The sequence below is a fragment of the Sinohyriopsis cumingii genome, chromosome 4, assembly GCF_028554795.1.
Source record: "Sinohyriopsis cumingii isolate HCF-2022 chromosome 4, ASM2855479v2, whole genome shotgun sequence".
In the NCBI taxonomy this organism is placed as follows: Eukaryota; Metazoa; Mollusca; class Bivalvia; order Unionida; family Unionidae; genus Sinohyriopsis; species Sinohyriopsis cumingii.
This window is the reverse complement of record NC_142964.1, coordinates 11,572,539-11,587,982: the sequence shown is the minus strand read 5'-3', so window position 1 is coordinate 11,587,982 and position 15,444 is coordinate 11,572,539. Positions and strand designations below refer to the sequence as shown.

Below are 15,444 nucleotides of genomic sequence, written 5' to 3'. Positions count from 1 at the left end.
CATATTATTGTATTATTCTTCATATTAGTGAGTAGTATTCTTCATATTATTATTATTATTCATATTAGTGAGTAGTACCCTTCATATTATTGTGTAGTATTCTTCATATTAGTGAGCAGTATTCTTCATAGTATTGAGTATTATTTTTCATATTAGTAAGCAGTATTCTTCATATTATTGAGTATTATTCTTCATATTATTGAGTATTATTCTTCATATTAGTGAGTAGTACTCTTCATATTATTGTGTATTATTCTTCATATTAGTGAGTAGTATTCTTCATATTAGTGAGTAGTATTCTTCATATTATTTAGGATTATTCTTCATATTAGTGAGCAGTATTCTTCATATTATTGAGTATTATTCTTCATATATGTGAATAGTATTCTTCAAATTATTGAGTATTATTCCTGATATTATTGATCATTATTCTTCCTATTAATATTACTGAGTATTATTCTTCATATTATTCGTACTGAGTATTATACAAATGCATAAGCTTGAAAAGGCACTGACATCATGATCATCCTTATCCATATCATCTTGAGAAAAAGACAAGCATACACAATAACATCAAGAATAACATTATCACTAACAACAATAAAAATAATACACCACATAACATACCTTCTGAGGGTGTCTCTAATGGGCGCTCTGGTAGATGAGCAATTAAACTCATTAACTTGCTGGTATCCAAAGTTGGCATGTTGCTGGAAATCTATGAGACAAAATACAAATGCTATAATTCAATGTACATAAACGCCATATCATAATAACATCTGTAACAAATATGGGAGAATGATATGTCTATATCATGATACTATTTAAGTTCATGCACAGCTGGATAAAAGGAAAGTGTAATTATATAATTACTAATGGTGATTGTATGCAATAAGCCTCTGATCAATAACAATAATTCATCGTCTCAAAATTTAATTTAGTCTCAGAGAAGCTTTTTGGCCAATATATCAGGACATTTGTGCCTGTAATCATAGTATTCAGCATTCTTGTTAATTTATAATTGGAATGACACTACTACCCGAAAAGCACTGATTATAGTGTAGTCTAAACAACTGTCAAACTGATAGCACAAATGTAATTCAGTTTCTTTGATATTTTATTGCAACAAAAAAGAGAACTGCACACTGCATATGTTGAGTCCATATTTTGTCTTTTTTATTACAGATGACCTTGAATGACTTGATTACTGTACGATAGCAAGCTGACCTGGCAAAATTTCATCAAAACATATACAGGGATTAAAAGATGATAGCCTGGATAAGGAAACATTCCACTGATGTAAATTGTCCTTGATTGTGACCTTGACCTTAAAGGCAGGGGGTAAGACTGAATATGCAAAAAATGTAAAGTCAAGATATATAATAGTTTAATGAAATATTACTGACTCAAAAGTCACAGGCAGAAAAGAATTGACATCATTGACTTATATTTTTTCTTGCATTGACCTTGACCTAGACGCAGGGGTATGGCTATGGTATGTGATATACTGTCTAGTCTTTATGTATAAAATGTAAAACTTTCATTAAAATTTCTTCAGTGCTTAAAAAGTTATACTCCATTCAATGGTACAAGCAAGAGTTACAAATCCTTCACCATGACCTTCACCTTGATGTTGAGCTTATGGTAATAGCATGCTACACCCCATCTATATATAATATACAAGTGATAAAGTTTCATTAAAATATCTTCAGTGGTTGTTGTTGTTGTTGTAGGGTTTAACGCCATTTTTCAGCACACGATAAGCTATACATGGCGGCCAGTATTAATGGTGGAGGAAGAACCTGGGAAAACCCCGGAAAGAACCACCAACCCACGAGAAGCTACTGGCATGCTTTCTCACATACCCACATTGGCCAAATCCGAGACTCAAAACCCACGCAGAAAGAGGTGAGATGGCAGTGATCCATAATGGAGAGCGCTTTAGACCACTCAGCCACTCGAGGCCACCATCATCAGTGGTACAAAAGTTATATTCCAGACAAGTAAACAAGTCAAAATTATATTTTTCCTTGATGTGACCTTGACCTTGAAAGCTGGGATGTGACTGTAGCACACAACACATTACCTAGCCATGACACATATTTGGGCCAAGCTTTAAATTATCTTCCGTGGGTCAAAATTTATATTCTAGATAAGAATGTAAGTCATAAAATTACCTGTTTTCTGTGACCTTGACCTTGAGGTAGGGAATCTGATCATGACATGTGACATGCATTGTCAAGTCATCATATAAATTCAGGAAAAATTTCATAAAATTTGTTCCAATCATTATGAAGTTATTGGCCAAGGAACACTTTAATGGACAGATGGATGGAATTCGACTGCATGTTAACACAATGCTGGTGATATATTGCCAATTCAATGTTAAGTTCTAACATTGTAACAATAAAAAATTGCAAAAATGTGACTTATCTATGAGGGAATATTGTATGATAGTTTCATCTAGTTTTATGAATATATTTGGCAAATGTGAAACATTTCTAATTTTATGCAACTTAATGATCAAATGTTCATTTGCAGTCTTTACCATGAAAATATTTGTGAAAACTTATTTTCTTTACTACATTCACAGAGAAATTGTATGCTTTTGCAAATTATGTAAATAATACTTTTTTAGCTTCCTGCTCTGGAGATTGGTATCTAAATCTCTTCACCCTGGATTTTGGTCGACTTGCTTCAATCTGAAGGAGAAACAGCATCACACTTTAAGTTATATACTGTCAATTCAATTTTATTTTAGAATACCAAATTTTACAGGTACAAAGGTTGCTACAAACAGTAAATTTAAAGGCCTAATGAACAATGATTGTTCTGTCAATTCAATAGGAGCTCCTTATTCAAGAATTTATGCACAGCAAAATAACTAAACTTTATAGCCAAATAAATAAATGAATTTACATCATTAATCAAATTAAACATTAATGTTTGTACATTCATTATAATCTATCTAATATCATCTCTAAAGTTATATAAAATGTAACTTTTCCCTATTTCAAGTGACAAATATGCCATTAAATATGGGGTCTCAAACATGCAGCTGATGGGTTGCATGTGGTCCGTCAAACTGTATCCTGAAGCCCACAAAATGACTGAAGAGATGAGAGATAATAAAGGTGGTGCAGCCCTTGGGTCATCAAAAATGCCCTTATGCAGGCCCTCAGGGTGGTTTGAGTTTGAGACCCCTGCATTAAATCATGTCTTACTTTTTTAAGACTCTTTGAAAAAGTTGGTCACAGGGAGTAAATTTTTAATTCGTGACAGTCATGGCATAATAGCTTGCTGACTATCCTGATATTAGTAACATTTCCATTACAGACACTAATAATCATTTCCTTTTGTAAATAAACAAGCACTCTGCAAACTGCTTCATTTTAAGTCCGTTTTTCCTTAGTATTGTCCTTATTTTACTGTCTAGGCTGCTGTTCATGATTTAAGCCTGTTTACAACATACATTCTTAATGACAAACCATAAAAAGCCAAGATAATAAACCCAGCTTATAAGCATATAAACATACCATCTTTAAAATTATGCTTCAAAAGCTTTAGCATATCATTTCCAAGTTGTGTTGAAAATTTGAGGTGAATGAACCATACTGCCCTAGAGTCAGATCAGTTTGACACTTTAGGTATAACTTATGTTATTATAGCCTTGTAGATGATAATGAAACTGTATAGCAGTCCATGAGAATTTAGAATGAACAATGATTACCTGACTAATGAAATGTATAGCAGTCCATGGAAATTTAGAATGAACAATGATTTCCTGACTAATGAAAATGTATAGCAGTCCATGGGAATTTAGAATGAACAATGATTTCCTGACTAATGAAAATGTATAGCAATCCATGGGAATTTAGAATGAACAATGATTGCCTGACTAATGAAATGTATAGCAGTCCATGGGAATTTAGAATGAACAATGATTGCCTGACTAATGAAATGCATATTAGTTCATGGGAATTTAGAATGAACAATGATTGCCTGACTAATGAAATGTATAGCAGTCCATGGGAATTTAGAATGAACAATGATTGCCTGACAAATGAAATGTATAGCAGGCCATGGGAATTTAGAATGAAGAATGATTGCCTGACTAATGAAATGTATAGCAGTCCATGGGAATTTAGAATGAAGAATGATTGCCTGATTAATGAAATGCATAGCAGTGCATGGGAATTTAGAATGAAGAATGATTGCCTGACTAATGAAATGTATAGCAGTCCATGGGAATTTAGAATGAAGAATGATTGCCTGACTAATGAAATGTATAGCAGTCCATGGGAATTTAGAATGAAGAATGATTGCCCGATTAATGAAATGCATAGCAGTGCATGGGAATTTAGAATGAACAATGATTACCTGACTAATGAAACTGTATAGCAGTCCATGGGAATTAAGAATGAACAATGATTACCTGACAAATGAAATGTATAGCAGGCCATGGGAATTTAGAATGAAGAATGATTGCCTGACTAATGAAACTGTATAGCAGTCCATGGGAATTAAGAATGAAGAATTGCTTCACATCCTGCCAAATTTAAATCAAGTGTATAAGGTCTCTATATAACAATTACTATAACATTTTGTCTCCAGTTGTAAGTTATGGATAAAGCAGTTTTGGGTTTGAGGCTAAATTCATATTTAAATCATATTTGTATCTCTTTGAGATTATTATTTATCTGCAGTTTGTGAACTTATTGTGATATGATATCATTAACAGGGATATTTAAGAAAGAATGTAATATTTATACATGGCAATGTTGTATTATACACAGTACATCAATGTTATATTATATATGGCAATCTTATATTATATATGGCAATGCTTTATTATATGTGGCAATGTTAGACTAAATATGCCAATGTTACACTATAAATATATATATGTGTGTAAAGTTAACTTTTTTTCTGCAAACTTGGACAGTTTAAATATTAAAGAAATTACAGTAAATTTCCCTTGAATGAACATGCAGTTTCAGAGATTGGTGTAAATATCTATTGAATTGTTGCCCTGTAATTTTAATGTGAAGGTAGCCTGACCTAGCATTTGACTTAGTGGACTCAGTCAGGATTGGGTGCAAAGAGTGGCAATTTGTCTGAGTCCCAAAGTGGTTAATGCTTTGTGTCCTTGACCTCGGTTGCTGCTAGTAACAAGGCTGTAAATGGGCCTCTTATATATATACAGTTAGGTTTGGACAAAATAGTTTGCTATGCTCAATTTACTAAAAATTTATTACATCAAGCAATCTAAAAATACAATTAGGTTCAGACTAAATATCTAGTATTAAGCCCTGAGTAGGTACCAAAATAGTCTAAGCCAAACTGTAGTGGTCTAAGCCAAACTGTAATAGTCTAAGCCAAACTGTAATAGTCTAAGCCAAACTGGTTTGTTCAGAACATAAGTATGGACAAAAATTAGATCAAAACTTTGTCTGTTCTATCTAAATGGAGCCTGTAGGTTCCAAAATTTACTAGAATGTTAACTTGTGATGGACTGGTCAGTCATCTAGTGGTATTAATATACTCTTAGTAGCTTGATGCAGTGGACATAAGATAGACTCTGGCAATATCAAGCACCTGTAAACTCAGGATAACTTGACTTTTTTTAACAATATTAGTATATTTCTTCAGAAGTACTTACTAGCCCTTTGTATGATAACTTGGGGACAGCAGATTCAGGTTTCTGGGGGGTGTAGATAAAGTCTTCAGACTCTGATTCTCGTTCCTTACTTCCCCTGATATCTGCTACAATATAGCGTCTGATGGTCAGTATGTTCAAACTGAAAATACAGCAGTGATATTCCAATTACCTAAAAAGTATCATAATCATATATATATATATATATATATATATATACTGTGCTAAATTTCAATTTCAAACATACCCTAATGCATTTATTTGAAGAGTTTTTAGTCTATGGTTTAATATTTACCCATTTTTTCTTCAAAGGAAATTTACCTATTATCAAAATTTACCTATTATTAAAATTTACCTATTATCAAAATTTACCTATTATCTGGAACTGAATGCAATAAAAACCAGGAGTTTTTCCTACAGAACATGCAAAATGAGTTAAATCAGCATTTTCTTCTATTAGTGTCAAAAACCATAATTTCAGTTTAGACAAAACTGTACAAACGATCAATTTTAGCATTTTTGAATACAAAGACCACTATAAGAAATCATATCCATAACTGGAATAAACCATCATATAAAATAATTCAACTATACCAAGATTTCCATGGATTCAATTTTTCTAAAACAGTAGCCAGTTCAGAGGGTAGTTTTCAATTTAGGGACGGTCTCAAAAGAATAGCAAAACTAAGAATACATCATAGCATGTGCAGTGCTGGCAGCCAGTTCAGAGTGTAGTTTTCAATTTAGGGACTGTCTCAATAGAATAGCAAAACTAAGAATATATCATAGCATGTGCAGTGCAACCAGAGAATCCCTTCTTGCAGTTGAACATGGATGTATTCTGTCATCATTGTTTTTGTCATAGACTGAAGTACCAAGTCTAGCTTATCCAAGTTATTAACTTTGCCAACAAAGTTGGATATCATATGTTATTTTGGCATGTTGTGTTTATTACCTAAATAATATTTCAGATTAAGAGTGTAGTTTAATTGTTGTGTTTATTACCTAAATATTACTTCAAATTAAGAGTGTAGTTTAATTGTTGTGTTTATTACCTAAATATTACTTCAAATTAAGAGTGTAGTTTAATTGTTGTGTTTATTACCTAAATATTACTTTAAATTAAGAGTGTAGTTTAATTGTTGTGTTTATTACCTAAATAATACTTCAGATTAAGAGTGTAGTTTAATTGTTGTGTTTATTACCTAAATATTACTGCAAATTAAGAGTGTAGTTTAATTGTTGTGTTTATTACCTAAATATTACTTCAAATTAAGAGTGTAGTTTAATTGTTGTGTTTATTACCTAAATATTACTTCAAATTAAGAGTGTAGTTTAATTGTTGTGTTTATTACCTAAATATTACTTCAAATTAAGAGTGTAGTTTAATTGTTGTGTTTATTACCTAAATATTACTGCAAATTAAGAGTGTAGTTTAACAGATATACTGCTAGGGACAGTGCTGGTATATGTGCCATGGTATATTGTAAGTGGACATTTTTGAACTGCATTTTATATCCATGTGGCTTATGTGAACCATGTGAACGTGGGTCATGCATCATCATCTGCCATAAAAAAAGGCAAAATCACTTATCTAGCAGTATTTTTAAAGAAATGCAGAATCACTCATCTAGCAGTATTTTTAAAGAAAGGCAAAATCACAATATGGCATCATTTTTGAAGAAAGGCAAAATCACAATATGGCAGCATTTTTAAAGAGAGGCAAAATCACAATCTGGTATTATTTTTAAAGAAAGGCAAAATCACAATCTGGTATCATTTTTAAAGAAAGGCAAAATCACAATCTGGCATTATTTTTAAAGAAAGGCAAAATCACAATCTGGAAGCATTTTTAAAGAATGACAAAATCACTCATCTGACAGCAGTTTAAAAGCAAATCCTTCAAGAAAGCTGTAAAATTGCCATTTGTTGACCAACTTGCAATTTACAAATTATTAACAGTAATTCCAGACTGCCCGCTCTCACTCTTTCTCTCTCTCTCTTCTTCATTCCTCTCTGCCTCACATAAAAATCCATCCAGCTATTCATACCTGACTACCTACCCAACTACGCAGTATATATTATTACCAAATACTGATGCATCGCTGCAAGCAACAGGCAATAATCCGCTATGTTCCTTCATCACCCATGGTTGCCTGTGCTGAGATTTCCTAGTTTTTCATGCATATGCATACACAAAACCATATCAACAACACAATATAACAATCTCCTACGCACTAATGAAATTGTAGGTTGGGAGAGGCAATGTTAAAACTAATTTAATGATGTAATACTTAGCTCGCTGAACCACAATCACTGGGGCCACATAGGGGCAATCAAAATAAGCTGAGCAGTAGCATGCCTAGCTTTTTATAGAATCTTTGGGATCATCTTGTTGTTGTTGTTGTGGGGTTTAACGCCATTTTTTAGCACGCGATAGGCTATACATGGCGGCCAGTATTAATGGTGGAGGAAGAACCCGGGAAAACGCCGGAAAGAACCACCGACCCACGAGAAGCTACTGGCAAGCTTTCTCACATACCCACATTGGCTGAATCCTAGACTCGAACCGCCGCAGACAGAGGTGAGATGGCAGTGATCCGTAACGAAGAGCGCTTTAGACCACTCGGCCACTCGGGGCCCCGGGATCATCTTGAAAGGTGTATATAATTTAGAACCATGTTAGTATCAGACATGATTTTTCTCCATTTTAAAGCAGAATTTTGCTTTTCTCCTGACTTGAATCAGATCTTTCTTGATGTAGTCCGTTTTTTATATCATCTCTGATCTGGTTTTAAAAAAATGTTTTTTCCGGCCCCATTCTGCAATGACCCTTGTAAATCATTTGTTTCATATATTAGTTAGCACACAACTCTTGTAAAGAGTATTCTGATTGGTCAAAGGTTTAAATTCATCCAATGAATCTTTGTGTAATGGAAACTGATGGCAATGGAAAGAAGAAGCATGCTTACAAAATATGGCATCCCGAGTTGTTGAGAGAGACCATGACACAAAAAGTTAGATAAAGGTTTAAAAAATGTATGGAAATAGGAATGGCTGGAGTGAAAAGTTGACGGAAATTTAGTTGGTCTGTTTATAAGAAAACTGAACGCTAGAGGACTGGCATTTTGTGACCTCTGCAAGAAAGACCTGAATTAAGGTAATTGCGGTTGGAAGAGTTTGGTACAGCACTTACAAAAAAAGCTGCATATGGAAAAATTCAAGCTCAGAAGGCATCTGGAAAAAGTGCAATTAATTACATCAGAAGAAAGATTTCTTGCACGAGAGAACAGATGTAGCCATCTGTCAAAATATGTGCACTGCATGTTGCCAATACAAGCACCAGCTTGAAAGGAAAAAGGCTCTATTTGAGAAGGAAACTAAAAACTTACAAACTGAGCAAAAAAGGTTAGTGGTGACAAAAAGGAAGGCTAAAGAAATATTTGCCAAAGCCACAAAAAGAGCTCAACTGGCATATCAACAGGTTGTGTCCATTGGAGAAAAAGACAAGTGAATGTATGGAATTATTTGTATACAGTTGATGTACTTGGGTATTTATTTTACAGATTTGTGATGAAAAGAGAGAAGTATAACATATTTGCTGCAAACACTGAAAAATTATTATGACTTAATTATGATGTAAACACTGATATGCACACGAAATAACTTCAGCATCAATAGTATTGGAGAACGAATTCATGTTATAATAAATATTGTGAAATTATTGAAGAGTCAAGTTGATCATTTTTTTGTAAGTTTATTAGTTTTTCAGATGATTATTTTGGTTTATTTTATGATAATAAGTTGCACCAGGAGCAGTTTTTTATGAGTGTAAAATGCCAAAGACCCACTGTACCCCGGATTGGGGGCACTGCCCCTCAAAACCACCTTTAAAATTTGTTCAGCTTTTTATGGAAGACCAAAATCATGTTTGAAGTATGGAAACTTTGTTAAGCATGAATTGTGAAGATGATAACCATGTTAGGGCCACCCTGGTCACAGTCAGATTAGAAATTATAAATCAATGAATGAAATGACTATGTTCTGTGCATTTTTATCACATTAAAGATTTTCTTTATTGAAATCAGTAGAGGGGTACAAACAAACAGGGATTTATGAAAAAAACTATAGTGATCTTAAATTGTCTGCATCTACTCCCATGACTCTAGTAAAAGCTCTGGGTTAAGAGATTAGGCCAAATGACAGAGCTCAAAACTGTAAGAGATCTCCATCCAAGCAAAACTGCAGGTACTTCCTGTGTGGAGGAAAGATAGAGATGTGAAGGTACATATCCTGAAGATCAATGGAGACCACCAAAACATTAGGTCTTATGGCATACATGAATGAGGTCTCCATCTAAAATCATTCCTCCAGCAGATATCTGGTTAGGATCAAAAGGTTGATAATTAGATGTGACTTTTCCCTTTCACAGGAACCAGGAAAATCTTTGAGTATTAGATTTTGCATTTAACACCTCTCTGATGCAAACTTCTGAAGAAGAAAGTGAACCTCTTCCTTTAAGTGCCTCTGACAAGAGGTTTAGTGTGGGGCCAGTGGGAACCAACAGTTGAGGTATGCCTTACAGGAGAGCGAGCGAGTCCCAAGTGCTGTCCACACTTGGGTTTAGGAAAGGGGAAGGGCCTGCAAACTTCTTTCCTCAGCTTTTGTGGTGAACCCATTGAGGGTCTGACTGATGAAGGGGAGCCCTGAAATGGGGTTGTTGCTTTAACTGTGGCTGTGCAGCTTTAAGAAATTTAGCTTAAAGACCCTGAGGGCAGTCAGGATCCAAAAGGACTAGTGATGTTGGTCTCTTAATCCTGAGTAGCCATAGAGGGGATAAGCCCTCTGAAGAGTCTCTGCCTCCAGGGGCTCAGCCCTCAGAAGGTTCTTGCTGTGCTCTTGTAAGACATTGGAAGGATCCAGTGTTACATCTCTGCAAAAGTGGACAAGCTCTATTGACATGGTTATGGACAAGGACATTGTATGCCAAGATGTTTTTGCCACTGCTTCCAACAAACAATGAAAAGCCATTGGTGACAGATTTTTCTTTCAGCAGGCTCAATGAGGCTGCTGAAAAGAGATGAGCATGCAAGGCAATCATTACTAGTGACCTTTTGCTCTAAGGAGAAGAAAGATTTCTTTGGAAGGCAAACCTGGGTTCCTGTAGGAATCTCAGCTTGTGCCAGCATCCAAGGTGGCCAGTTTATGGGCTAGGAAGGGGTATGAACCTTGTAGCTATTAGCAGCCACCAAGAGATGCAACAAAGAGGAAAAGACAGACCAACCCCTATGTTGTCAAGTAAAATCTTGGCCCTTGATAAACCTTTGAGAGAGTTCCTCAATCATAACTGGGTAAGGAAGCAACAAGAGGTCTGATTGTGTTTGCCCCATAAAGTTTTCCCAAACTGGAAAGGATTTTAGAGTGACAAGAAACTGAATGTCTGGGACAAAGGTCAGACACAGTAAATCTTGTTTAATGCTTTATTGAAAGAATAAATCTCTTCCTCCTCTGCCACCTTAACTGATGGGTGAAATGTATACCACATTGGCATTTTCTGTATCAAACTCATGTCCATCAACAAGGACGTAAAAGAGGTCTTTGTCAAGATCTCTTCAATGGCAGGCAGTACTATGTGACCCAATGTCTCTATGTTGTTGGGGAGACTTGGGTGGATGATGAACATGAAATAGTAACTCCTCCTGCGGAGTTAATGGACTGTCTTTAATTGTGGACTGTTCTGATTAAATGTGGCTCATGGAGAAACGCATGCATTACATAAGTACTGTTGGGCAGCCAAATTTCAATGTGATAGATGTTTGAATCTTTAAGAAATTAAAAACATTTGCAGCCTCCATCCAGTTCTGTCAACATTATAGATACATCCTTGTCAGTGCTAATAGACTGAATACTGAAAGGCTGAACAGCACAGACACATACTTGTAAGTGCTAACAGACTGAATATTGAAAGTTGCTTATGCTGTCCTTTTACTTACAATTTGTTGGCATCCAAAGCTAGCTGGGCTTTAAGTCTACTCATATTTGCTGGGCCACTGAAAATTCCTCTCCTGTTCAGGACTGAAAAATAAATTAATGATAACTATTTGTCATATCAATGATTTTTATCTTGCAATACATTCATTTCAATAGGATAAGTAACAAAAAATAAATTCAATGGTACATATAAAAAAAGAATTGTGAATTCTAAATCTGACACTTTTTATAGATTTTATAGAAGAGATAAATCAACTTTAAATGTTAGATCTGTCATAAATCTGACAAGTACAACCCAACTATTTTCTTCTCTACAATGAATGTTACAAAATTTCAAATCTCTTCTGGTTTAAAATGTCACACTGCATTTGTGTGGGAACAGAACTAAATCTTGCGGAAAATATTTAGTGTCAAATATTTTAATCTTTAAAGTTTCTGTAAAAATATGTTATTAAATAAATGAAACATGGAGTTTCAATGAGATAGCATAAAAAATCTAAGGCTACAAAGAAAGATACCCTGTGCCTTCTTCAAATAATGCTGGAAAAGTTGTTCACAAACTGTGACAATATGGACTGAAATCCTTCTGTTTAATTCTCTGTTTTCTTCAGGAGTCTGAAATGGAATTGAAGGAACTATATTACTTTTATAATGAAAGTATAAGACAATACTATTCCCTTGCTTTCTGAAAAAGGATGGGATTGATGTCATCATGTCAATCTATTTGTCCGTCTATATGTTAGTAAAGTGTACCTCCTACATGGCTGAAAACACAGATTTGAACATTTGGGATATGCTATGCAGAACAATATGGTGGATATCTGAAAGCTGGTCTCATTTTGAAAGGCAGAGATGTAACACAAAATGGATTCTCTGATTACATCCCTAGGTCTTCATTTTTAAATTGTGATTTCCACCCTATACTCATTCATAAGTTTGAAAAACAAGGGGAGACAAAATATGATATACATCCAATAGAGACCCTGTAGTAAGAGACATGTTCATGGGTTTATAACTTGGAAACTGTTAAGATCACTATCTTATAACTTTATATACATTTAATAGGCATAAGGAGATAAATTGATATGTCCATCCAACACAGGCCCAGGGTAATGGACATGCTCACTGGTCACATCATGGGAACCAGAAAGATCCCACTCTATAACCATATACACTTACATGAAGAGACAAATAACACCATCATTTTTCATTTAATTTCTCCATAGCATGGCTGGATAAAGGGGTACTGATGAGTTTATAATAATAATAATAATAATAATAACAATAAAAATAATAATGACTTTATTTAAAGAAAAAGCTGATTTGGTCTACTGACCAATCTTAGATGAGGCCTTCTACAACAACATTTCTTCAAATATGTATATATAATGCACAATTTTTACAAGATAAGGTGTCTTTAGACAACAGATGCTGTTAAAAACTTCACAACTGATCTACTGCTACAATAAAATATGTACAAGGCTTCAAGGATGAGTACATACAGGATTCATACAAATAGTAGTAGTGAACATGTGTAAAACATTAAAGGTGAGTACATGATAACAATGTTGTAAAAAGTAGTAGTACTAAATAAAAAAAATCATTCAAATGATTATTCCTGTAGATGCTGACTAAGAAGTTTTTTAAAAGCTTGGCATTTGTCAGCTGACATCATATAAGGTGTTATGGAATTCCACAGTTTTTTTTTCAGGAAAAGCAAAATGCATCTTATAAAACTCTGAATCGGGTTTAGGTGAATATAACTTGTTCTTAGTTCATACATATGTACATTTTTAATAAATTTAAAATTACATTTAAGATAATCAGGAGCCAAACCATGTCAGGATTTACAGACTAGTAAACCCTTCTGAAATTGAGTTCTCTGTTGAAATGGAAGCCACTTTAGGGTTTAAAAAGATTGTTGATGGTGTATCTCAATCACCATCAAGAATAAATCGCTGCTCTTTTAAGTAATTTCAGTAATCTTTCCTGAGTAGTTTTTCGTTTTCAGACTGTTGTACATCCATTCTTTTTATCGTAACTTTGAAATAATTTTTCTCAGCTTTTACTCTTGTTCGACTACCTGTGATCATAGCTTTTGATTTGGCTGCATTTATCTTCATACCATTGTGTTCACACCAGTTATTTATTTTTACCAAATTTTTTTTAAATTTAGTTCTAATCTCATGGCTTGTTGATCCAATGTTATATAATGTTGTATCATCTGTGAACACGTTGGTGGTGGATAGTTCTATGTGATATGGTAAATCATCGATGTACAGCAGAAAGAGCAATGGTCCAAGAACTGATCCTTGTGAAGCACCTGACTTTATCAGTTTCTAAACTGAAAGTTTATTTAAAATAGAAACTTGTCTGAATTCAAGATAGGAATGAAACCAAGTTACACTTTCATGGTTAACTTGATATATGCTGAGCTTTTCCTGCAGGATTTTGTGATTTACAAGGTCAAAAGCCTTTGAAACGTCAAGAAGCACAGTGCCTACAAGGTTGTCTAGATCTATTGGTGTTATCCAATCATCCACCATTCTAGTTAGTGTAGTCTGACATGAATGTCATTCAAGGAAGCCTGATCGTCATGAATGTATCAAATTAAATGATTTCAGGTAGTTTCTAAATTCATTACAAACAAGTCTTTCTAATATCTTTGAAAGTGATGATAAAACTGACATAGGTCTATAGTTATTCATATCAGAAAGATTTCCGTTCTTATATATTGGAGTTACTTTTGCCAATTTTAGCCTGTTTGGAAAAATACTTTTGGAAATACTTAGATTGAAGATAAAAGTTGGTCTAATTCATTTAAAATGAATTCAAGGCTTAATTTAGGGATTTTGAAGCACTCTTCTGTTTTGAAGAAATATGTTCATTTAATTTATCACGAGAGAATCTTCAAGGAGTTGTAAAATCCGCATGTTTTTCATTTATATTCACAAAGTAATCATTGAGTGCATTTGCAATTTCAAGAGGTTCTTGCTTAATACCACCATTTGTATCACTAATATATGTAAATGGCATGTTATTGACAGAATTGCCTCTCATCACTAATACATGTATATGGCAGGTTATTGACAGATTTGCCTTTTATCACTAATACATGTAAATGGTAGGTTATTGACAGATTTGCCTTTCATCACTAATACATGTAAATGGCATGCTATTGACAGATTTGCCTTTCATCACTAATACATGTATATGGCAGGTTATTGACAGATTTGCCTTTCATCACTAATACATGTATATGGCAGGTTATTGACAGATTTGCCTTTCATCACTAATACATGTATATGGCAGGTTATTGACAGATTTGCCTCTCATCACTAATACATGTAAATGGTAGGTTATTGACAGATTTGCCTTTCATCACTAATACATGTAAATGGCATGTTATTGACAGATTTGCCTTTCATCACTAATACATGTATATGGCAGGTTATTGACAGATTTGCCTTTCATCACTAATACATGTAAATGGCAGGTTATTGACAGATTTGCCTTTCATCACTAATACATGTAAATGGCAGCTTATTGACAGATTTGCCTCTCAAGTCATTGCAGGTTTTCCAGAGTTTTCTAGGATTCTTTTTTGTAATACTATCTGATATTTCAGTGGAATAATACGTTTTCTTTGCCTTTTGAATCACTGACTTGACTCTGTTTCTCCATAATCTGTAATTGTCCATATCTTTTAATTCATTACAAATATGTCTTTGTAATATCTTTGAAAGTGATGATAAAGCTGATATAGGTCAATAGTTATTCATATCAGAAAAATC

General features: G+C 34.0%; 1 protein-coding gene across 3 annotated transcripts in view; it reads right to left on the bottom strand.

Annotated features, from left to right (window-relative positions):
* The window catches only part of LOC149800628 (coiled-coil domain-containing protein 87-like), a 136,902-nt gene that overhangs the window by 90,678 nt on the left and 30,780 nt on the right, over positions 1–15,444 (bottom strand). For all 3 annotated transcript variants that reach the window (XM_089954623.1, XM_089954625.1, XM_089954624.1), the window contains exons 7-11: positions 12,169–12,265; positions 11,653–11,734; positions 5,663–5,801; positions 2,631–2,702; positions 628–718 (exon numbers count right to left, since the gene is read on the bottom strand). In XM_089954623.1, coding sequence (XP_089810749.1) covers positions 628–718; positions 2,631–2,702; positions 5,663–5,801; positions 11,653–11,734; positions 12,169–12,265 — 481 coding nt within the window. The remainder of the gene's footprint in view (positions 1–627; positions 719–2,630; positions 2,703–5,662; positions 5,802–11,652; positions 11,735–12,168; positions 12,266–15,444) is intronic.